The 27,831-nt window shown below is 41.0% G+C and overlaps 1 protein-coding gene across 1 annotated transcript in view; it reads left to right on the top strand.

Annotated features, from left to right (window-relative positions):
• The window catches only part of LOC139731726 (uncharacterized), an 82,634-nt gene extending 55,033 nt beyond the window's left edge, over nt 1-27,601 (top strand). Inside the window, exons 4-17 of the mRNA XM_071642606.1 lie at nt 12,608-12,666; nt 13,123-13,252; nt 13,642-13,784; nt 14,856-15,010; nt 15,507-15,768; nt 16,414-16,483; nt 17,406-17,480; nt 17,801-17,834; nt 18,506-19,734; nt 20,251-20,462; nt 21,378-21,505; nt 22,869-23,022; nt 24,078-24,370; nt 27,449-27,601. Coding sequence (XP_071498707.1) covers nt 12,608-12,666; nt 13,123-13,252; nt 13,642-13,784; nt 14,856-15,010; nt 15,507-15,768; nt 16,414-16,483; nt 17,406-17,480; nt 17,801-17,834; nt 18,506-19,734; nt 20,251-20,462; nt 21,378-21,505; nt 22,869-23,022; nt 24,078-24,370; nt 27,449-27,601 — 3,097 coding nt within the window. The remainder of the gene's footprint in view (nt 1-12,607; nt 12,667-13,122; nt 13,253-13,641; nt 13,785-14,855; nt 15,011-15,506; nt 15,769-16,413; nt 16,484-17,405; nt 17,481-17,800; nt 17,835-18,505; nt 19,735-20,250; nt 20,463-21,377; nt 21,506-22,868; nt 23,023-24,077; nt 24,371-27,448) is intronic.
• Nucleotides 27,602-27,831: the final 230 nt, after the last annotated feature.

The raw sequence follows: 27,831 nt of genomic DNA, 5'->3' as shown, positions 1-27,831 counted from the left end.
AGGACACTGTATGGACGCCCCACTGATTCCTGTACTCCCCTGGCTAGGCGGAGACAGATTTCAAATGAAATATCAACCAAGCAAAAGGGGGTCGATGTGGTCCAAGAGGAGTAGTCTCGGTCCTGCTAGTCTAGCTTCCAGGAGTTCAGTTTTCAATAGTCCAGATCATCTGGCGGATGTCATACTACATGTATACACTCCTCTGCCTCTAGCCAAATTTGCAGCCATGACTGTCGTTCAGGTGCGCCCTGAAAGACGTTCTATATCATGCAATTATATTTTTTGGGGAAAAACAAAACAAAAAACAAAACAATCACTGCAACCCGCTGAATGCAGACCTAAGGCCATTTTACTGTATAGTAGTTGGACTAGTGAATACAACATTTTGTAACGCAATTACATTCCCTACCTTACTAATTTTCGTGTCTTTGGTCCAGAAAGCTCCATTGCGTGCGTATGATATAAGGATTTTTAATGGCAAGGGAGGGAGAGATGTAGTGCCCATGAGAGGGCGCTAGACCGGAAAATATGCTGGCGATTTCGAATGGACGAGGAGAGTCAGCCGAGTTCATCCAGGGAGGTGGTTTCTTCCACCTCCCTGGTTCATCCATCCTCCAACGAGCTGACTAGCTAACGTTCAATCTTCTACTACGCTTCATCACTTGTTGGGTGAGTGTGCGTTTGTGTATGTGCATGTTTGTGTGTTCGTGTGTGTGTTTATTTGTTTGTTTGTCTAAGTGATTTTATTTTCTTCAACAAAATTTCATAGATATATCATATTTCTTTTCAGTAAAATCACAGAAAACAAGCAAATGAATATTCGAGGCAACAGTGAATCAGTTGCTCTTTTTCTTTATCATAAATTTCAGTAACTTATTTGTTTAATCAGATGTTGTCGTTTTTAATTTGATTAGTGTTCGTTTGTTATGTTTTCTAAACTTCATAACCAGATCATCAGCAGTCTGATCTGCTATCAGGCAGTACCCTGGTTCAGACCATTGCCATGATCTCAACAGTGTCTATTTGTGTTTTTGGATTTCTGTCTACCCAAAGGTACCACTGCAATGCTTATGAGCAAGCTACCAAGCTAGCCTTCAAGTGATTGCATTATGAAAAACCGCTTTTATCTGCGAATTTGAATTAGGGAACTTTAGATTGAGAAATCTTCCTCTCGTTCACAACGGTTCCTTTACATGACTGCAATGTGATAGCTGAATGGAGAGAACAAGGCCTTGCAGAAAATGCTTAATGAGAGGTGTGGTGCGTTGGACACTTTAGTCACGTCGGGCTAGAAGATGATGGTTGATGACGTTGTCAGGTTTAAGATATCTATTTTTTTCCGTGCGCTGCACTTGCCATGACTGCTGGTGTTATTCATAATGGTGATGGCGATACAAAAGAAATCATTGAAAAAAAATGCAAGGAGAGTGGATTGTTTGCTGTGGCTTTTATATGTATCCCGCTTAGAATGATGGTGATGATGATGATAATGATGATGATGATGATGATGATGATGATGATGATAATGACAATGACGTTAGTATTGGTGATGAAGACGATAATAATGATGATGATGCCATGATGATGGTGATGATGATAATGATGATGATAATGATGATGATGATGATGATGATGATGATGATGGTAATATTGGTAATGATGGTGATATTAGTAATGGTGATGGTGATGACGATGATGACACTAAAAGTATTTTTGCGTCGTTGTGCCGATAGAATAGACATAAGGATGGGAATATGGGGGGAGGAGGCTGCAGACTACAGTAATCAAATCAGGGAAAGTAATGATGGCTGTCGTGTTGATAGCAGGAGGAGTGATGGTGACTGTACTAACTAGACTTCGGGAACTCAGCCATCAGGGGAGGTACAGATATCAATATGCTAGCATGATCGCGTGATTTGACAAATTCAGTAAACGCCTATACCCAAGACTGAACTTCCAGCAAACTGCAGGGGGAAGGCGATCATCGACGAGCGACGCGCGACGGAGCGACAAGGCCAGCGACCAGACAGCCTGTCAATCTCACGATCGGCGTAAATCGGGCTAATCGATTTCATTTTCGCAGCTGGCGAGCCACGTCGGTCGTCCGCGCTCACATTTTGACCCGGCGCAGCTATCGCGGACTCATTAATGTCCCTTGTCATTTACGGTCCAGGTTGACGCTGTATCAATGGACAGTGAAAGTAGAAACAAGGAGCATAGAGCGGCATTGATTGTCTGCGGGTTTCAAAGTTTTCGTGTCCACTGTTTATAAACGGCTGAGGCAGTGATCGCGTGTATTATGTAGAATTAAAAGAAACCCTCGTGATCTAATTAAGAGAGGAGATTTTAATGAATCGTGATGACATTGGCTCAAACAGAATTTTAATTGTTCGCATATGTGCGACATGAACTCGCGGTATCGCTGTAGATGGTTTGTGAATCTTTCCCCTTGCATCAAGAAGTAATCGGGAAACCTTCATGATGGCCGACTGATTTAAAGAAAGAGGGCTGGCAATTCTGTGTAACCTTCGTGATCGCAGTAACCAAACTTAAAAGCAAATTCAATGCGCTATCATCTGAAGCAAGGCCACATCATTTTGAAGCCAGTAATAGGGGGGAATCAAAATGTTTCAAAATGTTTCAAGTACATTACATGTTATTCTCTGCTAAAGATTGAACACGATTCTCTTGTTTAAATGCATGGTAAAATGACACGACATTGTGCAACATTTACGAAAGACATTAAATTTTGTTAATGATCGTTACGAAAGGCCAATCCAAGGCCCTGAACAGTAACGACTTGAATTGAGCATAAAATCATTCAATTCGCTGTTAGCTACTGAGTTATGAGGCTATCAAATTTATAATCAAATGTGAATTTCTATTGTCAAGGGGCCTTGTAATGGCAAATTTTCAGTTCCCAGTGGTATTCTACTTCGGTTTATTTTTATTTTCTTATCAACACATCCTGTAATTAGCTAATGCTGCTGGCAGAGCAATTATGAAGCTCGTAATTTTGAGAGTTGAATTCTACAGACAACTGACAAGAACGTCTTACATTGGAACTTCCCCTATTTGTTGAGCTGGTGCACAGGTCATAAAGTTGCAGAAGAAAGTACAAGTGCTCAAATGGTTTATGGCGGGAATATATGCAAATCTGCACATACCATGTCGTATGTCGGTTGTTATCACGAAATGTGATACGTCAATTTATTATTTTGAAAGTTGAAAGTGACATTGAGACATTCCCATGCAAAAATGTTACTTCGATGATTGGGTGCATTGTCTGATTATGTTTCATCAGTCTGTTCCGCCCTCTAGAGACGTGAGTGGGGTGGGGGCATGAAGAATAGTGAATGGGAGTGAAGGGGTGCGGCGGTGTAACCCTTGAACATAGGTTCGCCCCTCAGGGCTAGACAAAGGTTAAATCAAAGTGCAGTGCCCGTGCGAGAGGGTTCGAATCCCAGCAGCATTTGCAAGTTTGATTCGAGAGGTAAGTGTAATTTTCGTTCGTCGCAGATGTAAATGGTGGCACTAGATACAGCTTTGTTTTGTTTTGTTTTATTTTTTTCTCTCTGCCCCCTCTATTTTTGACAAGGTCTACATAAATCCGAGATTTTAGCACATTATCTATATATATTGTTGTATTCCAGCCCACTTGAGTCTGATAATGTCTTGATAAACGAATGTAAAGATACAAGATTATTCCGCTGTATTCAGCAGAATATCAGATTATTCCGCTGTATAAAAAGTGAGATTGTCGCTATGTAGCTATAGCTGATCTCTCTCATATTTTAACGAGAGTGTTATCGCGCATTAATTTGCCTGTTGTTGTTGTTGCTGCTGCTGCTGTTGTTGTTGTTTGCTGTTTGTTTGGTTAGTTGGTTGGTTTGTTGTTGTTGGTTAGTTGGTTGGTTTGTTGGTTGGTTTGTTGTTGTTGTTGTTGTTGTTGTTGTTGTTGTTGTTGTTGTTGTTGTTGTTGTTGTTGTTGTTGTTGTTGTTGTTGTTTTTGGCTGGTTGGTTGGTTGTCTCGTTAGGCTCGTGTTGAGTTCGTTCTAGTCATCATCCAGACATTGCCAACGCTAGCCAAATTGAAAAGAAGTCTGCTGGACCAGTCATCTCGGCCAGTGGTTGTTGATATCTGCTCCCGTCTGCTCATTTTTTTGGAGTTACTTGTGTGAAGCAAACATCAACGATATGGCTCTGCAGCTGTGATGTCAAGAGAACCTGACTTTATTCGCAATCCGTCTCATTCTATAGCTTACCCCAACATACCAGAATGTCCCAGTAGATCTCATAAAGTTAGAATCACGGTAATCGATACGACGCTCGGGGACTCGTATCGGAGGGCACATATGTGTTTGACCGAGGAAAGTGGATGATGACTTTATTACGTTGAGGTGATGTCACTCTACTCCACTGCCTTAACATTGACACAATTATGAGCCTTTGAAGGGTGTAGGTGTCGCAGCAAATTTTTTCTTGGAATGGCTCTAAGGATGAGTACTTGAAGCTGGTTTTGATATGAAAATGTGAAACAGTGTAACAGTGCATTTTCGCTCTGTCGACACTAAGTACATTTTTACGACACTTTTTTTCATGTTCGGTTTCATAAATTTGTCGGTAATGACTTGTCTTGTTTCACTCTTGGTTCACTTTTAGAATTCTGAGTAAGTCAAGAAACATGGAAAATTGCCATCCGTTTGAATGTTCACTTCACGAATGACATGAAAGAGAAGGAATGGAAATGGTATCAGATGACTGCATAAACTGAGATGAGAATACATTCCACTCTTAACCGAGCTACATTCATTATGAAGATTGACAAACGGCGACGTAGAAATTCTTGATTATTTGATGTGATACTATCGTTTAGAGAAATCATAAAAACAGATGTTGATGTATTTCTTCAGGGTTTTCTTGTCCACTAGTTACACTCTGTCTTAGCGATATTTATATCTTCACGCTGTCTTTAACACTTGATTCCTTTCTATCACACTGTCTGTCTCTAGTACGTATGTATGTATGTATGTATGTATGTCTTGCTATCTATTCATCCTCTATTCAACCCTCTCTAGTACGTATGCACGTATGTATGTATGTATGTATGTATGTATGTCTTGCTATCTATTCATCCTCTATTCAACACTCTCAATTGAATCATTTTCACACCCTTTGAACTGTTGTTCACTGGCCTTCTTACCCATCATGGTATATGTGTCGTTTGTTCATAAATATTTCTGTTCATTGATTAGATTCATTATAGATGTATTACATTCTAAAAGTGTAATTGCTGGGCAAATCCTATAATTTTTGTTGTTGTTGGTTTGTTGTTGTTGTGTTTTTCCTTAGTGGAATGTGATGATAGCAATTTACTATATAGTATCCCGACGATATGATTTTTTTCTTTCATTAAATTGGAAGTGAAAAGGTGTCAGAAACCCGAGAAATAGTATCACACAAACATTCTTTCATTTGCATTCCCAGTAATGACTTGAAATCTATTTCAGAAGTCATTCTCGACGTGATACGAAGCGCAGTGCCTAGTGTGATCTCCTTCGACATGGTTATAGCCCGGGCTGGTCTCGAAATGTTTCTCAGACGTATCATTCGCGCCAACCTCAAAAAATAGCAGTATGCCTTTTAGGTGTAAATCATCCAAATCATAGCTGTTAGCTGTCATTTTCACCGGCGATCCCAATAGGGCGCGAGATATTCGCCCCAATTTCTCAGCCCCCGCTGAAGCCGTCAGAACGCGGAGGCATACGTGACAAACGGGCATACTTTTCCCGCCATCAGATCTCGCCCGAAAGGTGACGGAAAATCGCCGCTGCTGACCTCACGCAATATTGCGTCGAACCCGAAACTGAAATTCACATTCTTGATAGATATAGTGTGGCAGCCAGTGAGACCTCCCTCGGAATCGTTGCCATGGTAACGGAGAAGTAATTCGTGCTGTAATGTTGATAAGAAGCGGTTTTGGGGCAGATCGCGAGGTCCCCGCTCCACGGAAATAAATTGGTCTTAAAGTTCATGTTAAGTCTTGACATTGCTCACTTGTAATTCTCACTGTTCAAAAAGTGAGTCAAGTAGAATGAGGTCGACAGCTCCATTGTGTGTCGGGTTTTTTTTTTCTTCTCTTTTGTTTCTTGTTGATGAAATTGTGTTGCTATTTTCTTTATGTATTATCATTGTGATGCATAATCTTCTATTTCTCACCAATAATATAGTAAGTACTATAAGCAAAGGTCTCGCCAGCATATTTTCTGGGATCATTTCTGAGTTTCAAAGATAATGTGCATGAACAGAAGACATGTTTTAGGCGGGCAAGCCCACAGAAAATATATTAATCGGAGCTAAATGCACATGATAAATATCCGAGTCGAAGCTTTATATCAGGTCTTCCAAATGTTGAGTTGGTCAAAGATGAGAGAAAAACGCCTTCTTCTATTTTCTTTCACGAGCTTTTCATCCTCCCTCTCCTGCTTCAATCCCTTCCCCACTCCACACCCTCCTGATGCCTTTTTAAAGTTTTTAACCTTTGATGGTATCGTCAGTGAGCGTCTTGATATCATTCAGTTTCCTGTGTATCTATATCTTGATGAGTTTTGACCGACAAATTGCCTATGGGCCTTACCTTTATAATGGTTTGCATGTTACCATGGTAACTTTCTATGTGATGTACAGTCCTCATCACGTGGCAGGGTACACTCAATTATCGCAGTAATTTTCATTCCTAATCAAAAAGAGATGATTGATTACTGACCCTTGCCCAACTGAAAGCACGGGAGTGGAAGTGGCACAAGTGACGATGAAGGTGAATGTAATGAATGGTGGTGGTAGCAGTACAGGTGGTGACGATGATGACTGTTGTGATAACGATGATGAAGATAATGACGGCGATGATGAGCAGGATGACGAAAATAATGTTGATGTCCCTGATGTCGACAATAACGACGGTGACGAAAATTAGAACGACGACGACTATACAGACAACGACGATGGTGACGAGGATGTCGAAGAAGGTGACAGTGACGGCAATTATCATGATGCCGACAATGATAACGGTGGTGACTATGACAATACAGAGAATGATTACAATTTATGTGACGACGATGATGAATAGGCGACGATTAGGCCATCAGTGATGAGGACGACGATATTTGTTACAATTATAATGATAACGTTGCCGATAATGTCGACCCTGATGACGATGGCAGCATTCTGAAGAAGAGAACGACGTCGTTGATGATGCTGACAATGATGACGACGATGCTGATGCCGGTGGCTACAGTGATGACGAGGCTTTTGTTGACGATTACAGTGATGACGACAGTAACGATGACGCTGAGGAAGGTTATGATGACGATAATTACTGCGATGAAGCGGTGACGACGGTGATGACTGTAATGATGGTGGTAAAAGTTAGTGAGAAGCAGACGATGAAGCTCATGACTAGTGACATGATGACGATTAATGTGACAATGGATGGTTTATGATGGTGGCATGTCATACTGAAGATAGATCTTGAGAAGATAGGTATCTAATTATGACACACGATCTATCGTGTGTACAATCTATTTACATCTATTAACATCAATAGAACCAGAATAGAATCACCAAGGAGTTATCACACACGATACCTCCTTGGAATCACAGAAGAATCGATATTTCCTCTAGCTGTTGATAAATTTCGACGCCACCAGTACTTTTTTAAAGAGTATTGACGCCTGTCTAAAGCCTGGTGTTGTACGCCTCACTTTTATTCGTTGTCAAAGATGTACTCCTCGCGAAATTCGCGAAATTAAAATGCACGCGAACATTCCTCGTTTTACAGTATCGGTTCAGTATCTATAAAATGATACTTAGTAATCTGTTGATATTTTTAGGGCGTTACATCCCAGAAGGATTTAAAGGCTAGGGATAATTAAGTATTATTAGTTCAGAAAGTCAGTTGTTTTGTTATACTGAATTGTATTGCGTATTGTCCCAAGAGGGTACATTTAAAATGTGTCACTTAAGTCTTATGGCTTCTTTCTGGACTTATGGCTAAGGCGTCAACACCAAACCAGCCTTTTCAGTAACGGTCATCTTAGCAATCTAAACGCCCAAACTTGCCCATCGACACCCGTGTCACAAGTCGATATTCCACGCCACTCCCTTGAGTTCGTACGTGTAGCTACGACCTGCTCATCTCAGATGAATGTCTGTTGTGTGTAGTCTCGACGGGTTGGAAAATTCAATACAATTAGCTTATCTCCGTAGGAGTGCCTACGGATAAACTGGTCTGAACAAATTCATTTTACACCTATCAGTAGGATTCGTCTCTGGATTTAGCACTTTGTATTAGAGTAAGAGAGTAAGTTTTAGGAGGAGCCCGTAGAGCACTCCCGCTTGCCAGTACCTTACTCCACATTCTTCCGAATTTCTCCCGGTCGTTCACGTCACTCATGTGTGGCAAGCTCCGACCTCTGCTGCCCGACACTTATGCCATCATATTATATCGCATCTACACCCCTCCGCCGGTGGCTGTTTCTCCTCACTTTTACTCCACTTTTTTTCGAGGCTCGCTCACGCCCTTCCCTAAAAAACATCCTCCAAAATTAAAGGACATTCCGAATGTGTATTCGGTACCGTCACCGTCAAACGAGAAACGGTTGTTGCAAGGGTCAAACTCGTCCAAGTCATCTTTCTCATTCATGACCGATGACGTCTTAAGAGAGTTGTTCTACAAATCATGATAAACCTCATTTCGTTGGCATTGTAATAATCAGTATGAAGAGAAATAACCACAAATTTACGCGAAACAAATAAGATTTTGACCACCAGCGTTGGCCATGCACTCTCTACCAAAGCATGTTAGAGTCAAATAGCATGTGGAGGATTAATAATTGACTATTTCATATGAACATTTCTGAAGGGGACTCGTCACGAGTGTGGATGTTCCGTATAAAATGACGTTAACATCTATAAATTTGCCACCGTATACCATATTAAACAAAGGACGGAATTCCCGTGACTCGGAGCGCGATTCTATCTTAAACCAAAACTTTGTCTTTTATATTATACCTTTTCGGTCACTGGTTTAATATTACAAATACGATAAAAAATATATCGGCTTATTATTTTTTTTTTTTGGGGGGGGGGATGCTGTAATGTCATCACTATTCTATGCATTGTTAGTCTCGTCACCACCACCAACTTTAATCGTCGACGTCTTCTAATCATCATTATGATCTCCAGCAGCAGCAACAACCAAAATCCCGTCAACACTTCTACAATTATTATGTTCGGCATCATCTTAGGAAAGCAGCAACGCTAACATAAATAATATTTCAACTTAATTGTTATGCGTTGATCGTCGTCATCGCTAGGACCGTTTTCCATCTGTAACAAAAATTGAAATGGATGGCTTTAATATTCCGTTCTCGTTTTGTGTTTTCATACGGACTGGTGACTCTTTAACATTCCCAGGGCCTGAATCGAAGAGTGCCCCACCCCTGGGTGGTTGTTTGTCCCACGAGACATCCGTATTTTGACAGCTCTGTTCTGTCGCTGACAAAACCTCGACGGCCTGAGGTTTGGGTCCGACAATTGTCGATGAGCAACGCTTGAACTTTTGACTTGCGCCCTCTGGCTGCTTAGCGGGTGCAGGGCATGATGGTATTTTACGCGGCACGACGAAAAGTGCATTTTTTGGAAAAGATGTAATTCTCTAACCTTTGCTGACTCTATGTTTCTTCGAATGCATAACGCATGGATCAAGGGATTAAATAATGAGTAATCATGTCGCGATATAGCTGTCGCAACATTCTGGTGAAAAGTTTGACAACTTTGGCATGTTTGGAGCGTAATTTGGCCGACTACTTAAAGTTGTCCACGAGTGTTTTCGTAATGCGTACAAAGGAAATATAATGTCTCATAAAATATTCAAAGGTTGTGCCGGTATTCGTGTAATATGCAGGCACTTTCTGAAATCTGAAGCGAGGTGTAAGTGACTATACGATATTTCCTGTGACAACAACAACAATCAAATATTGAAGGTATGATTTGTTCTCTGAAGTTATAAATGAACCATCAAAAGAAAAGATGTCAGAGATAAATTACAAATGAAGCTACAACAGAGATCACTAGCAGAGTTAACGGTGCAGACTAATAATAAGCAAAATATTTTCTATCTACAGTTTTACTGTTTGTCCCTGTTATTCTCACTTGTGGTAGATTTTAACGCTTTGAATTTTTCGCGAGATTGCTTTAAGGTTGATACATTTTGAGCACAGAAATCTTGTCCAGGGTTGTGTTTCGGCATTGTTTGCTTGGGTTTTTTTTTTCTTCCTTGCATGTCCTCATCATTACTCCATGTTTAGAAGTAAACTACCACTCCATTTTAAAAATTTGACCCGTGAATTAGTAAAAATCAAACAAACAGCACAGTGGAAAATCCGGAAATAGGAAGACGTGTGAGGTAATGGCATCATTTGCTCTTCTATAGTTTGAATTGAAGTGTCATGGCTGTGACCATTACCATTGCTCCGTGAGAACACTTCTGCCTTTCTGTTTATTTGACCACGTTGTCAGTGTCATTCGTCCAATTAAGTCAACTTGACAACAAAGTGAATGTTCTCATCGCTTTAATATTCATGCATGCGGTTCAATGTTTCTAAGCTCTATCATCCAACTGTTATCTAAATCATTTTGATTGTCTTTCGGTCTTTTGTACGCCCTATGGGTGTGTTTTTTATTTCATGGTTTATAATCCTGTCATATTTGTCCATCATAAGATTATAAAGTGTTTTTAATGTTCACCTCATTAGCATGTCAAATTATCAAGTATGGGTTTATTTTGCCTTCTTATCGGTATATCCCCCTTGACTTCAGCCATTTAATGTTCACGTCATCTCGTGTTCACTTATATTCAGTGTCTTATAGCCACATTCTGAAGCGTATTTTATCCATACATTTATTCATTCATTTGTTTTCTTATATTATCCTACAGGGTTGGCTTATTCAAATGTACATAAATGCTTTGCATAAGTTAAAAAAGAAGAAGAAGAAGAAGAAGAATTGTCTTCGCAATTCTATCTCACTTCATGTAGCCTGGGCGTCCATAATCTGTGCAATCGTGTGTAATGTATCACGCATGGTTTGTATCCATCTATCCTACCGAATGCGTCCACGGTCTTCGTCAGATATGAAAGCTAATTGCGATAGAATACGTTTCAGGATCGCAACAAATTCAATACCATTGCCTCGAGTGAGTAGCGGGGTGTATCTGCGGCGGTCTGTTTGGAGTAGGAAAAGAGATATCCGTGTAAATCACACATCAAAATATAACAGCCCACTCTACGAAGTATTAATATCAGTGTTTGCTTGAAGAATTTGGACTATTGCTTGAGACATACCGTTTGTGAAGACTCGCAGGTTAGCTCAACTGCAAAAATATTGATACATTGAAACAAAAATATTTGCATATTTCACAAGTCTAGGTGCTTGTACTGTATATCTTTTGACCTCAATCAATATTATAGGCTGCTGCACACCTTTCGTTAAGTGTTGGTCATTTTGGTCAGTTTTGGCCATCGTCTGGCGGCGATCCACCAGTACAGTCAATACAGTACAGTCAGTATGTGTGGTCATTCCCTGGTGTTGCTTGAATGAAATTAATATGCTACTTATAGTCAGAACAGAAATTTATTTATTTCACCTAACAAAATATCTTCAGTGTAGATCGATTAGCATGCTGATTTACATCAAAGTATTCAGATGTATAAGCAATACTGTGGCAGAAATGTACAAGTTTCAGTTTTGATATAAACTTTCTCCAAGTCAGCTGCAAATTTCACCATGGTAATAAAAAAAGAGTCAGATATGAATGAAAACAGTTTGAATAATCAAGAATAAATGATCGAGATTGTAGCTAATTGCAAGGCATCTTCTACAATCAATTTAAGACTATATGGAACCAGTATAATGTGTGTTTTTCTGTCCGCAAATTTCACCTGCTTTTAATTTGTCGTTAGACGGGAGCAATATCATAACATCTCATCACGGAGAGCGATATGGCGAGATTATTGTAGAAAACAAAATGGTGTTTGTTCTATGAAGTATATGTTATGCTCCCTGTGGTGTAAAAGCTTGTAGCTTCGTATTGGATGTACTTCTTATAACACAATCTTACTCACCCTCAGGTATAGCTCTTCAGTGTTAGCCCTGCTATTGCCCCGGGCTACTGCCACAGAGCCCTGGCCATTGACTTCAGCCTTGTCAGATACCCATTTATACACCAGGGCCAGACGGACTATTATGAACTGTTGAAAACATCTTGTCCTATCTATTATATAGTGGCTATATATAGTGGGTAATGTCCGTTATTCCGGAGGTTCGTTATTACGAAGTAAACAGATTCCCTACAGGGCCTACCTAGATGCTCGTTAATGTGAAAAAAAAAAATGCATTCTAACGAACGTTTGGAATTACGAACCTTATCTCGTTTTCGGATTAACGAACCTTCGGAATAACGACATGAAACCGTCTTGTTCACAAACCACAGTGCATTCATATAGCTTTTAACCACAAACGTTTCTCTGTCTGTTGTCTCCACATGCAGGGATCTTAAGATGGAAAACATCATGCTCGACCACAAGCATGAAACTGTCAAAATCATTGGTAAGTTTTTTGTTTTTGTTTTTGTTTTTGTTTTTAATTTTGTTGTGGTTCTTATTGTGGGTTTGTCCGTTTGTTTTTATATGTTTGTAAAAAGGAAAATCGTGTCAAAACTTTATCCCCCTCCACATACACACAAAATACAATGTATCACATACATCTTAGCACACATTAGTTCGATACAGCCTAGAATGATGTTGATATACCATAATGGTAAATTCCCCTGAGAAAATTGATATTCAAATAGTTTTGTTAAGGTCCATGCTAGAAACTCTGATTACAGATTTTCATTATTGTTACTGAACTTGAAAATACCGTTGTGCGAAGTCGCAGGATCGTTTTTGCAAAACGACGATCAAAACGATAAATTTCTCATTAGCTTGCTAGAATTTTGAGTCACAGCGATATGTCAACTGTCGTTAGTGTTTTGCATCGTCCTCTATTTACTCGACCCACCAGACTTCGGACTCAGCAACCAGTGTGACCCTGACGAGCTGTACAAGACGCACTGCGGGTCGCCAGAGTACGCGGCGCCAGAACTCTACATCGCTGGCAGGGACTATGGCCCCGAGGTGGACATCTGGAGCTTGTACGTACAGTACAGAAGCGCAAGTGGCTTGTTTAACAGAGTGAAGTTTTATTACATGTATTCTCTCGAAAGTGAACAGAGGCGACGCGATAGTACTTAACTATTCATGTTAGAGGAAACCTACAACATCATGTCCCTGACTCACATCTTGGGGTGCACGCATATACTCTTTAACCAAAACTTGATTAAAACTTTTGATTAATGTCGTTTCAGGCTTACTGGATGAAATGGGAATTGAAAGTTCATAATAAGATCATAATGATCAACAAGCGACTCAAATTGACGCAAAATATATGTACGACAATTGAACAAGAAAAGCTATAGCATCTCATTTTTGCATGAGCTTATTTTTTCCCCCTATATCATCTTCTATTTGCATCCACTCGAAGGGGCGTGTGCATGTTTGCCATGGTAACGGGGAAACTTCCCTTCACCACGCCCTACTCTGAGAACCGCCGACAGCACCTGCTCCGCCAGATCAGGAAGGGACTTGTAGAGGTGCACGACAAGGAGATGGAACACCTCACTGACGGTAGGAGGCGTCCTCAACTCCTGAACTCGATTAAACGAGAGGAGGAATACGCGAATTAAACAATGTCGATGTTAAGTGATTATAATGTGTCTGTGTATTCTATCAAAATTTTCATGGCATTGGTGTCGGTATGGTATAACAATAACCGTAGAAGTGACGGCAATTTGACCATGTCATCTCATTATGACCCAACTTAATAGTGTTAGTTTCATGCTGTTGTTGTGATGATGATGACAACGACGATGGCCATTTTTATGAACACTCGCATTGATAGTCTTCGGACTCTATTGATGAGTAATGATAAAAATAGAATTGACTGACTGAATTGAATTGAACTGAATAACGACGGTGATGATAACGAAAAAGAATCTATGGACATGTGGAATTATGGAAATACGTAGTTTTAAGGAAAGTATTAAGCAGTAATTGTATGCAATCGATATCATAATGATAGGACATAATAACGATAATGTCAGTGACATTAATGGCGAAAGAAACAATTCGGTGATGGTATAAATGATGATGGTAGTATGGGGTTGGAGTTTATACCGATTTCATGATACTCAGGATTGTCATCAAGAATAAACAATAATCATGACGACGACGATTGACGACTTTTTAACAGAAGTGCAAGCAGCAAATGAGGAAGAAAGAGAGGGGATGGGAGATGGAGAGGGAGGAGATCTCTAGAGAGAAAGAGGGGGGGGGGGGGGGACAGAAGAAAGAAACCATGTTTAATATGTGTGACCGGGACTTCAGATACTAAGAATGTACCAACAATGTTCTGTTCGTGATAGATACTGTGTTGTAATAAAAATAACAACAGAAGCGACTTATACTGAGTTTGTGTTTCCTCCTCCTCCTTTCATTTTTCCTCCCTCTCTCTTTATCTCCTTCTGTCTCTCTCTTCCCAATTTATTTCACGTTTTATACTGAAAAGCAAAGTTTTGCATTTCATCATTGTATCCGTGACATATTTGTCTTATTCACTCCGTATTTCATTTGCGGAAAATGGAACAGAATGGAAATAAACTCAACCTTCTCTCTCTCCCTCTCCTGTGATGTCCGCAGATTGTAAAGATCTCCTGCGTCGATGTATCGATCCTGTACCAGAAGATCGATCACCACTCCTGGACATCGAGACGCATTCTTGGATCACTAGCGAGGGCCAGGAACCGTTTACTCCATTCCGGGGCCTATCCCCGGACCTGGCACTACGGGCACTGGTACGAGTGTGGGAAGTTCATAATCTTCACGAGAGGAGCTCCTGATTCTGTCGCTCTTCAAAACTTCTACCGATCAAGTTGTCTCACAATCAATTTTGCAAGGCTTTTAAAACTTAATCATTGTACCACTTGCTTATTTCGTTTGCATGACATGTGTGGTTATCGAAAATTCCATCTTATCGATATTTATTCCCAGATATCAAGTTAATTTAGTTCAGGAAGACGACGTTTTCCATTTTCTGTAAAAAAAAATCATGTGTAAGGATAAAATCTGACGCTCAATTCTTAAAGTGTATGTATTATCATATCATGACATTTAATGTACTGTGTGGAAATCTATTAAGTTCTATTTCATTTATCAAAGTCTTTGAGAGAGATTTCAAAAGTTGTTTTTCTGGGGGTGATTTAGAGTAGAGAACCCATGCACGTTAATAATCCTTTCAGAACCCCTCCAAACAACATGAGATAATGACAAAGTCATAAAACCTCTCCTCAGGTGATTGAGGACATGGCCGTACGCCTCAAGGTCAGTCCGGACCAGATCCAAGACGTGGTGAGGGAGGACCGTCTCGACGACATCAGCGCCATCTTCAACATCCTCCTCGACCAGGAGCTGGTCAAACAAGGCCTTTGGGACGGCGATCACACAAGGCAACCACCAGATCCAGATGTCACTTTGCCCGCTAGCGCGGGGCGCAGTAAGGATGATCGGACACCGAGCCGGACTGCTGATCACCGCCCGAATAGTGCCTATTCAGGTACTCCAAAATATTCCACACTTCTGTCGATGAAAAAGTACAAAATTTAATAATCTATTTTCAGAGAAGACAGGTACAAAGTGGTAGAGTATAACGGAGTCACCTGTGGTTCAAGGTTTTAAGAGCAAGTAGATACCTCACTGATTCATTAACGAATATTCATTACCGAATATTTACCAGTCAAAACCAATCACAAATCACATTAACCTTTTGTTTGAAGTGTATAAAGAGAAGAGGATACATGGATGATGATTTGGACATAATTACATGTATCTTATAGGGATAAGGATTTGGAGGCTGAACATTCAATGATGGTTGACATTATGGTATACCTCACGATGTCCAGACACTTCAATCTTCCCACGTGCGTTCATATTATACTGATCTGCTATTTCGCTGATATAATCATTAATGTATACAATTGAGAAAGAGCGAGGGAGTCTCGTAGCTTCCCGATGAGTTCCACTTTGACTGTCACGGCTGCCTGTAAAGTACATGACCAAGTAGTATCTCCATATTGTCCTCGAACTATTCTCTACCTTCATCACTGTCGTCATCATGAATAAAAATAAATCAAATACACTCATGAAAGTTCTTTGCTTGACATGACTTCTGTCTTTCCGATTCTTATTTTCTATCGCACAGACACCAGAGAGGGATCCAGAACGCCGACTATCGTGTCTATGGTACGCCCAAGTATGAAATCCCCGGAGAAGTAAGTTGGTGAATAATAAACCAATTTGCAGTCAGTGATGGTTCAAAATAATGACCCCGAATTTTAAACCAGCGGAATAAAACAGTAGTAGGCTGGATATCACCAGCTTGGGTGATCCAGCTTGCTTTCTATGTAACAAACTCCCTTAATTGTTTTAGAAATGTTCTTTCACTGAAGCGTGAAGAAACCGTTCAGGAAATGTCCGTGACATATCTATCGTTTGTTACAACTCAGTGTTTCATCTTGTTGTCTTCTCATTTGACATTTATCTGCTCATGCCCAGAATGTAACGTTGAAGTGGCTTCTTGGATATGATTAAATCTTGATCACATCTATCCTATCTAATCTTCTAATACTCAAATATAATTGATTAGTCTGAACTTAGAATAGCTGCCTTTGACGTTCACGTTACGAGGCCCTGGAATTAAGTTTTACCCATACACTGTTTTATTAGCAGTATACTTTGGAACAACCAGTGCATACTCCCCTGTACGATAAACTACAGGCAGACGAGGTAGAACATAAAAAGATAAGACCTGTCTGCAAATGTTACGTCTGCTTATGCGGGCGAGAGGTTGTCCACAAATCTCATGGATTGTTTCCACAGGACAGAAGTTGCTGAATGCGTAGAAGTTATACTGTACGTTGTTATACACCTTTGAAGAAAGATACCTCCGCCCTCAAAAAGAATGTGATGAAATTTATAGGAGACTCAAACCAACCATAGCCCTGTAGCTGCTTTAAGAATTGAGCATTCTTGGTATGCCAAAGTGTATAAAATTGCTCTAAGAGGACCTTGTCAATAGAGAGTTAAGTGTGTGAGACTTAAAAAAGAAGAGTGACAACGGATAGACGCAGATGCGATGTACAAAACGGCCATCGTAAGCTGCATGTGGCATAACATGATTTTCTCTCCTTATAGAAAAAAGCCTGAGACAGTCGACTTCGAACTGGATGTTGTCGAGAAGGTTGACGACAAATCGAGTGACAGGACGGGGTGAGATATCTCCAAATCGATTTTAATTATAAATGATATAATATAACATAGCTGTGTGTAAATTGCCATCGTGGCAGTAGTAGTCGTAGAAGTACCAGCACTGAACGGTCGTAGATATGGCAGCATTGATAGACAGGAAAAGCAAAAGCGATATTCCGTCAGGTTCCTTTCTTGCTTGTATTCCCTTTGGCCTATCATTCCGGCGAGAACATTTTATTTCGTATTTTATATTACGTTTCCGTGATCCACAAAACGCAGAAAAAATGAACATGGTTATTTCGTGATTTTGACTTCTTTGTTTTGTTTTGTTTTTTCCACAGGGTGAAACCTACGTTTCCGCCAGCATGGGCCAAAGTAAGTGGCATGAGGCATCTCACAGCACAGAAGATTGCGCAAGAACGCTTTTACAACCCGTAGTTGAAGATGTTTTAGAGATTGTCACCATGTTGTAGAAAAGGTTAAAGTTAGACGTATTGGTATTCGCACACAGTGTGGATAGAGTTTTTCAAGGTGTACAAGGACATGATCAGGACCTAGGAAACCAGCGATACTAATATGAAAACATTAAGATATATCGTCAGAAGCCATTTGGTATAGCAACGAGACGACGACATTACACGTTTTACACTGTTTTAGATTTACATATCGAAGGATCAACGTAATATATTACCAGTGAGCCTGAGCGTCATAAAAATCCTACTGGCTTTCAGTTGACTTACCTTTTTTATTTTATTTCCCCGTTTATTCCTACCTCCATTGCGAATGAAATAAAGTATTGGTATTCAAGTGTTGAGGTGTGTTAAGCCGTTGGGGTGCATGATTTCATACATGATAACAAAAATCATACTAACAGCTTTGTTTAAAATTAAAATGCGTATCCCAGGGCCATCCTTCGGTTACGAGAAGAAAACGATCAGCCAGTCAAAATGCGAACAACATTATGAAAGTGTACAAGCGTTATTTGGGGTATGATCTATACTATGCCTCCTGCTACTTTCTCTTTTTTTTTTTTTTTTTTTTTGCAGAAGAGCCGACAGCTTGGCAACGCCACGACCGCAAATCGCGTCAAGGCGCGGGCTTCCAAGAAAAGCTCGCCCAATATATATCTCCCGACATCGGACCATAGCCAGGACTACACGAACGTCGATTTGGTCCACACGTCCGCCATTCACATTCTCGTTCCGGCGCCGTCCTTCGAAAGCCAGCCGACCAGTCAGCCGGAATTTGCGCTGGGCGCCTGTGAGCAGCCCGTTGAAAAGGCACAGCCTCCAAAACGTGTCAGTAATGGCGGGAAAGCCAAATCCGCTGGCTGCGCAAACAGGCGAAAAACGCCAAAGCCTATCAAGAATGTCCGAGTTTCTTTCTTGACTCCAGCCAAAGATAAAGAGAAGGAATCGCGGTCGCCTTCGGAGGTAGACAGCATTTCGGCGCACACGGACCACAACGTTCAGGATTCACGGGAGCTTAAAATCGTTGACATGGCAACGTCTTTGACAACGAAACAGAATTACCATGGTTACCACACAAAGGAGACAGCGATAACAGAGACAACACAGCATGAAAACAACTGCCAACAGGTTTCAGGGAAACCAGATGCTCAGAGATGTAAAACGAAGGAAGTTCGTCTGTGCATAGCGCATCGAGAATTCCTGCGAGACAGCCGAGCGCCAACTACGGGTCGTTCCGCTGCTTCACCATACGGCGCAAGACGTACAAACATAGTGGATAACAAATTCTCGTTGGTTGCCAAGCGATATCCATGCTCAGACGAGAGTGGGGAGAGCACGGCTGGAACGAATAACGTTACCTCTCAGTCGCCTTCGAAGCGATATACCCACGCGCACAGACCAGCTTTCCAATCAAAGACCACATCCCGTCGTTCCGTCGACTCAACCAGTACAACCTCGTCAGCAACGGTGGTCTCGTCTCCTCGACCGATACTGCATCCGTCCATCGCTTCCATTCATGGTCAAACTGAATCCGCCGCCATCTTGAGTCATCTGACCCAACTGCGATGCGCTGACAAAGCTGATATCTCGAAGAAGCCAAAGAATATCCCACTGCGCGTAAAGGCTTGTGACTCGGATAAGCAGAAGGGTAGCGACAAAGCGAAGGTTCCCTCGAAGTCGGCCGAAGCTAGAGTCTGCAGGAGCACCAACGTCGAATTCATGCGCAGCGGAGCTTCGGTCAGAGGTCAAACGTTTGCTATGTTTAGTGGCATGCCGCAGAGGATGCATCACAAGAGATTCACTAGGTACTGCTTAAATTACATCATTAATACTACCATGCATTTGCAAATTATCTTTCTTTCTTTCTTTTGTAATATTTAGTCTTGAATATGATACGTGGTTCCTATACAACCATCGGATACAAAAATGTTGTCACCTCGTAACTTTACGTAAAAAGTCGAAAGTTTAGTCTGATTTCATGTGAAAACGATGATGATGATGATGATGATTGTGAAGAAGATAGGGTCCTATTTACGGAAGGTACCCTCGCATGTGTAAAGCAGCTCCTACCATGAATCCGATTAGAAGACATCTTCGTCTGAAGACGCGGATTGGGCGAGACGCTTTGTTTAAAGGATTTATCATACGTACCGTGGAGAACACAAACCCAAGACTTCTGTCTAAAAGGTTAGAGCCTTGTCCACAAATTACCTCAGTCCTTTCTTATGTCATAAGGTTTACCTATACTCTGCGTCTTTCAATCTGTTGCGATTTCCACGCCTCTCTACGGTTTTACATTAATTTCACCAATATTCTTGCAGATGGTCACCGAAATCTTCCGCCAAATCTAACGCGCAGGGCCAATCACGCGACACGCGCTCGTCTCGTGTCAACGCGCGCGTACTGAAAACGGATGACAGACCTTCCAAGTTCATCCAGAAATTTGGCGCCAGGAGGCAGTCACCGGTCAGCAGGGACGACCACAGGGATTGCCGTGTGCCATCCTTCAGCTACACCAAGGATAAATTTTCAGGTAAACCTTTCACAGTCGATTGAGGTCATATCGACTGATGAGATTGTTGAGCAATCACCCGGTATCATTTAAGTCAAATATCACTGGGATTTCAAAGCACTTCTTGGTTAAATATTGAAGGACTTTGTTTTAACTTTGCTTGCGGAGACCGCATTTATTGTGGAAAAATGATGGAAATTGAACAAATGATGGAAATTGAGAGACTAACGCGTCGCGGTGTTCCATTAAGTGCGAGCTGCTGTACACGCCCAAGATGGCATAAACGTTGCGCGCTTTAAAAAATCTACAAGACTAATAGAAATATCAGGGTGCCACGTACTGTCCTTGGGGGGGGGGGGGAGTGAAGACTTCAACAAATCCTGATTAATCTTCAGGTTGTAAGTACATCGCGCTGCTGCCTCATTGTCTTTTTACATTTGCTTTCATACTTCTCAGCTTTCAATCATGGAGAATAACATTCAGCATGTTTTCCGATTGATCCACCTTTTACTCAATCATTTCTCTGTCTGTTCCGTATTAATTTCCCTAATCTATTAACTTGTACCTTTAGACCATAATTTCCGCTGATGATAGACCTGTGTATCGTTCATTTTATGCCTGACCTTGTCCTGTGCTTTGTTCTATACCTCTGTCCGTCAATGCTATTTCTTTGTAATAGTGTCGTATTCGAAATATTTTCCTCATTCTAAAAGTCTGAGACTATCGATGAGACTTGCGCTTCTTCCCCTTTCCATTATCTTTTTTTTCTTTTTCTAACGTCATTGTCTGCTTGCTCGTGCTCACATTGCACAATTCTGCATAATACATGACGTTACAATTGAATGCTTAATCACTTAACACTGCTAATCTTCATTTCTATTTCATAAGTGTGCACAGTAAACCATCATTTTTCTCTTTTACTTACTCATCCGCCAGTGGGTCGTTCGCCCAGTCCTGGCAGGCTGCGCACCCCTCCTTCTAAGTCGACGAGTCCACTTCGACGCATTGTCGACATATCCGAACAAGCTATGAACAGTTTGGTTAATAAAGCGAGTAGAGGAAAGGTAATAATACTACAATTTAGTAACTGGTAATTACGAAAGATTCAAGATTCCGTTCTCAATCTAATTAAGAAAAAAAGTATGACGAGGATGAGTAATAATTTCTGTACACAAGTAAGGCGAAGAAAACATTTGAGGCGATGACAGTGTCACCTCATCTATTTTGCATAAAAGATCGTTTTAACTTTTGGTATTGGTCCGTCAAATCGCTAGAAAATGTGAAAATCCCACAGACTGTAATATTAGATGTCCGACTTTGATGAAACTTCTGCCATTCTATTAATTTGGTGACGCCACTCTTTATGATATCATATCAAAGCCAACTTGCGCATCGGGTAAAACTGTACTTTAAAGGGATGGTACAGTATTGGTGGAGATGAGAATTGGGCTTTCAACTTTTTGCGAGATACCAAGAAAACACTTATGAAATAGTACAGAGCATGCCATTTTAAGAGGAATTCAAAGTTTATTTGATGAAAGTAGGGTTTGGAATGACTGAAACATCCAAAAACAAAGTAAAACAAAGCGATAGTTATAAAGTGTGGGTCCCGAACTTATTAGAATCGCTCTGTTTTGGATATCTCGGCCATTTCCAAACCAATTTTCATCAAATAAACGGCGATTTCTCATGGAATTACATGCTCGTTCATATTTCATATGTGGTTTCTCATTATCTCGCCAAAAAAAAATGTTAGAAACCTGAAATTAGGTCTCAACCAAAACTATATGATCCCTTTAACGACGAACCGGTTCGTGATTGCGTCACGTCTTGTAACATCCAATCAGGTGCAATAATTCGAACTGACTCTATCTAACTCTTCTCACACTTGAACAAGTCTCTTTTGTTTATAATCTTCTCTTTATCACATTCAAACCGAAGTGGCGACTAGGTTTGTATTCAGACCTTAGATAAATTTTCAAAGCAACAAAATTAAAGCCCACTTTTTTAACAAGTTAGTGTCTAACACAACCAGGAGGGGTCTGAAATAGCAATAAAACGCGTTCATTTTGAATTTAAATCAACTCTTGCAGCCAACATAAATTATAACTATAGTAATAGCTATAATCAAGCGCTTTCCTGATGAAGTAATTCGTTTATAAAATGCTGACTGAAATACGTTAGTAACTTTAAGAAGGCAATGAATCAATAACTTAGCCCTTTGCCCACGGAATTACCATTGATGATAATAACATAATAAATTATATGAATAATAATGGAAATAATGACAGGTCTCATTTATCAATACATTGTCGTGACTTCTTCATCGTTGGTACTACTCTCCTACAAGGCCCTATCATTTCTATTTTAGTTAATCACATTCGTTGACTATGAAGTGATTGTCGCGTTTTCGTCATTAACTCACAGAAGGGCAAGGATTTCGAGTTGGGTGGAGACATTCTCAAGACCGCTCAGCGTCACTTTAGCGAGAAGAGCGGCACGCAGCGGCGGTCGCCAGCCTACGAGATGTACACGCGCTACGTCCCCGTCCATGCAGTCCGGCATGAAGAGAAAGACACAAGTACGAAGTACTCTTGCTTCTATTTCTCTTTGACTCGCCTGCCTGGCTACGCTTCCTCTTCATCCTCCTCTTTTCTTTTTCAGTCCTTCATTTTGCTTTATCTTCCATCTTTTTCTATCCATCTCTATATTTATTGCCATTTCGATCAACTTTGTTGTTCTCAGTCGCTCGATTTTCACTCTTGGATTTGTTATCAAGTGTCTTTTCCCCGCCTCTGAAACCAGTGGTTTCTGATCTAAATTTGCTGCCTCTGACATTAGAAATACAGACGTCATAAATCCACATTTTCGTTTTAAAAGCAATTAGGCTACACCTTAAACATTTTGCGTTTCATAATTACTCGTTATCTCTGCGTGTGCTAGGGGTGAAAAGTAAAAAGTAAAAAGTGCACGCGGTAAGACTTGAGGGGAAGTAGACCAAGAAGTTGCAAGAAAAAAGAATGACAAAATAAAAGATGGAGAAAGGAGCACATCAAAGTTCGTGTACCAAGTATTAAATGATTGAAGGTGGCGTACACACTGTCCCGAAATTGAAACAAGATAGCAATATATTATAAGAAAAATATGGAATTTTCAATATCTAACGAAGTTGGCGCCGATCTTTTTTTTTTTTTTTAATCAATCAACAGCCGAGGCAAATTCGTTACCTACATAAGGAAACACGACGACATCCGGTCAACAATAGGAGACTGCATAAAGATGTGAATCTCCATCATAAATTGAACCTTCGCAAGATTTTCGGGCAATTTGTTGGCTTGACAAGGATTTTGCTGCTGCTCACAAAGTTGCTGCCTGGAACCTGAGAAACTCCATTGGCGGGTTAAGATGCCCTCACGAATAACCCAATGTTTACTAATATACGATGAAAGCCTAATTTGAACATTTCTTGTGTCTATTTCTGTACAGTGTGACGCTGCCTCCTGCGATCGCATTAGGCAAATACATTTACAAGGGTTGTGACTTGTGATGATGAAACGAACTATTATTTGAATTTGTTTTTAAGGTCAGTTTCTGTCAGTCACTTTATCACATTTTACTCGTGTCTGGTCCGAACAGCCTTGATCGTCCCGAATACAAGCCCGGTGCCCCGAATCGACACGCCGAAAGAAAACTTGTTCAACATCCTTGAGACCATCCCTACTACGGCTTTCCAGAACCCAACTTCTCCTGCTTCCAGCAAGGACCCAGCGGGAGTAAGAGAACGGAGAGGAGTGGAAGGAATCGGCGATGGAAGGGGAGGAGGAGGAGGACGAGGAGAAGGAGGAGGACGAGGCGGAGGTAGTGGGCGTGGTGGTGGAGAGGCAACTGCGACGCGCGTGAAGAACGGAACGCAAACCCAGCTGGATGACGTAAGTTTCAAGCATTCAGAGTTTAATAGTACCCAACATGGCCGGCGCAGCCGTGGGGGCTGTGGGGGCTCGGGCCCCCACACTTTTTGTGCACCATACAAAGGAATACATAAGGTGTCATCAATTTGGGCCCCCCACATTTTTTTTTAACCCGGAAGTATAATGGCACTAAAATAGAAATAGATAGGGATCTTGAAGTATGGCGGCGGTAAGATTATGTTTTTTCTCTGAAGACCTTTTTTTTTTGCTTGCTTGTTAGCTCATAAACCCGGAAGTGGGCCCCCATACTTTTGAAAACACTGCGTCGGCCCTGCCCAACTGATTATCATAGTCATTCATTTTGAAGCCATGTGCTGCGGCAAGCAGGCCTGCAGCAATTCTAGGCGATCCTCAGCAACACCGTCATTAGGCGTGTACAATAGATTAGATAGCCTGCCGTGCTTATGGTTACAATTTCAGATTTTCTTCCCCGAGGATCTAGAAATGAGCCTTTCAGTTAAACCTGTCCCTATCATACAGTTATACAATGTCATTTTGTCCACCACTGAGCAGCGTTTGGATTTAATGCGGCCACCAGGGAGGTGTTTCGTTGCCACCGAGGAAGCTAAAGCCTCGATTTAGTAGAGCCTTTCAAACAAGAATTACCGCGACAACGTCTGGGCAATCTTTTCTTACCCTGCCTGTTAAAACGGTCCCCGCAAAATGTTGCTCGGACGTTGTCGCGGCAACTTTTACCAAATTCTACCCTTTGAAGCAGCTTGGGTAATTGCCCAGACATTACCCCGATAACTCTTCTGTTAAAACGTTCTCGCGGCAACATTCCTTTGATACACTCAACACGCATGCGCAATAGTCCAAACAGAGTAACCCACCGCTCGCCGATCACGTGCATGGATTGTGACCTCACCCCCTTCACGTATGAATGGGTAGGTTGTTATGGAAACCTATCGGGAGGTTTCAAGTGTGTGTCTATTAAAACGGCACCCATCGCCCTCTCCTGCGGTTTTTGATAGATTATTGCCCGAGACGAGGCATTTTGTTCTCCGGACTTTGTCCCGACGTAGTCGGGGTAAGGTCTGTCAAAACAGGGCTTACGTAACCCAAGTCAGGCTTTAAATCTCTCCCTCCCCCCCCCCGGACTAGGCAATTTGGACACAGTGCCCTACCTTGGGCACAACCGTTGCTGCAAATGGGACTCGAACTACAAATCTCACATTTGACAATCTGTGGTCTTATCCAAAGAGCCAGGACTCCTCCTCATGTACATGTACAACACTTGCTCGAGATTGTTCTCGAGATTGTCCTCGAGATTGTCTTTAAGGTCCCTACTGAATGAGTGTAATCTGGTTACCTCACAGACGTTTTTGCTATACGATTAAGATTTTTGGTTGTTGGCGTGTACTACACTTGCTGTAAGGGAATGAATAAAGTTTGCTCACTGTATGCACGAATTAGTTCACAGGTATGCATGTTTTCGCACGGATGTAAAATGGCTATTATGTTATATTATTTTCATTATCATTATCGTTATTACTATTATTATTATTATCATTATCGTTATTACTATTATTATTATTATTATTATTATTATCATTATCGTTATTACTATTATTATTATCATTATCATTATCATTATTATTATCATTATTATTATCATTATTATTATCATTATTATTATCATTATTATACCCCCGCCAAACGAAGTTTGAAGGGGGTATACAGGAATCAGCGGACGGTCGGGCGGTCGGTCCGTTGCAAATCTTGCGTCGCGAACTACTTCCTCAGTTTTCAACCGATTCCCATAAAACTTGGCACAGATGTGTGCCTTGGGTTGTAGATGTGCAAGACGTATTTTTTGACAGTACCCAAAAGTACGTTGCCATGGTAACGGCATATTATGGGCAAAAATGGGTACAAATCTTGCGTCGCGAACTCCTCCCACAGCTTTTGATCAATTTTTATGAAATTAGGTACAGATGTTCATCTGAATATGTTAATGTGCAAGACACATATTTCCGCAGTGGCAAAAAGTGCGTTGCCATGGTAACGGCATGCTATTGGTAAAATATAGGGCAAAATGCTTCCTGGCAAAACTGCTTCATCAGTGTTCTTCCAATTCTCATGGAATTCATATTGAATGTTTGTCTTAGGATATAGGTCAGCATGACACATTTCTTGACAGTGACAAAAAGTATGTTGCCATGGTAACAGCTCACATATTATGAGCCAAAATGATGGAAAAATTTTGTGTTGCAAACTACTTCCTCAGTTTTTGCCCAATTTCCATGAAACTTGGTACAGATGTGTGCCTTTGGTTGTAGATGTGCAAGACGCATTTTTTGACAGTACCCGAAAGTACGTTGCCATGGTAACGGCATATTAATGGCAGAAGATGAAGGAAAGATCTTGCAGATTTAACTACTTCCTCAGTTTTTTGACCAAAGCTTATAAAATGTGGCACACACCTTGATCTTGGTGGGAAAACGTGGAAGACATATTTTTCGGACGTGTCGGAAGCTGCGTTGCCATGGTAACGGCATATAAATGGCAGAAGATCAAGGAAAGATCTTGCGGATTGAACTACTTCCTCTGTATTCGACTGAAGCTCATGAAATGTGGCACACACATTGGTCTTGCTGGGAAGATGTGCAAGACATTTTTTGGACGTGTCGGAAGCTGCGTTGCCATGGTAACGGCATATTAATGGCGGAAGATCAAGGAAAGATCTTGTGGATTGAACTACTTCCTCAGTTTTTGACAAAAGCTTATGAAATGTGGCACACACAATAGTCTTGGTGGGAAGATGTGCAAGACATATTTTTCGGACGTGTCGCAAGCTGCGTTGCCATGGTAACGGCATTTAAATGGCAGAAGATCAAGGAAAGATCATTCCTTGGGTAAGACTGTCGTCACGGGGCGGGGGTATTAATCACCTTCAGTGATATTTCTAGTTATTATTTTTATTTCTATTATCATTATTATTATTATTATTATTATTATTATCATTATTATTATTATTATTATTATCAATATTATTATTATTATTATTATCATTATCATTCGTGTTCGTGTTGGCAGAGTTGGGGCACGGCCTACCGACTGGAGCGGAAGGTTAGTGACACCGTGAAAGGGGCCAGCTACTACAAGAACATGGGGAATGAGCAGCGAACGCGGGCCTGGGTGGCAGACATGGCTATGGAGTATGGGTCTACCATCAAGACAGAGGAATGATTGAAACGCTAAGAGACACTGTAAGAAGATGCCAAACCGGAGCAATAACAAACGGAAAAACACAATCAAATGATGTACAAGAAAAAAAAAATAATCAGGGACTTTCAATTGTAGCTTGGTGAATTGTGCCATGATGTCATCACAATGCTTCAGATTCTCTCGGGTTTGATCTTTCAGTCTTGCGCAGAGAAAGTCACAAAATGCAAGGCAGTAAGAGATCATGAACAAAG

Source organism: Diadema antillarum, unplaced genomic scaffold (assembly GCF_040938485.1).
Source record: "Diadema antillarum isolate AM-2024a unplaced genomic scaffold, OU_Dant_1.0 seq00000383_RagTag, whole genome shotgun sequence".
In the NCBI taxonomy this organism is placed as follows: domain Eukaryota; kingdom Metazoa; phylum Echinodermata; class Echinoidea; order Diadematoida; family Diadematidae; genus Diadema; species Diadema antillarum.
The sequence above is the reverse complement of the archived record's forward strand: the minus strand, read 5'-3'. Positions and strand labels throughout refer to the sequence as shown.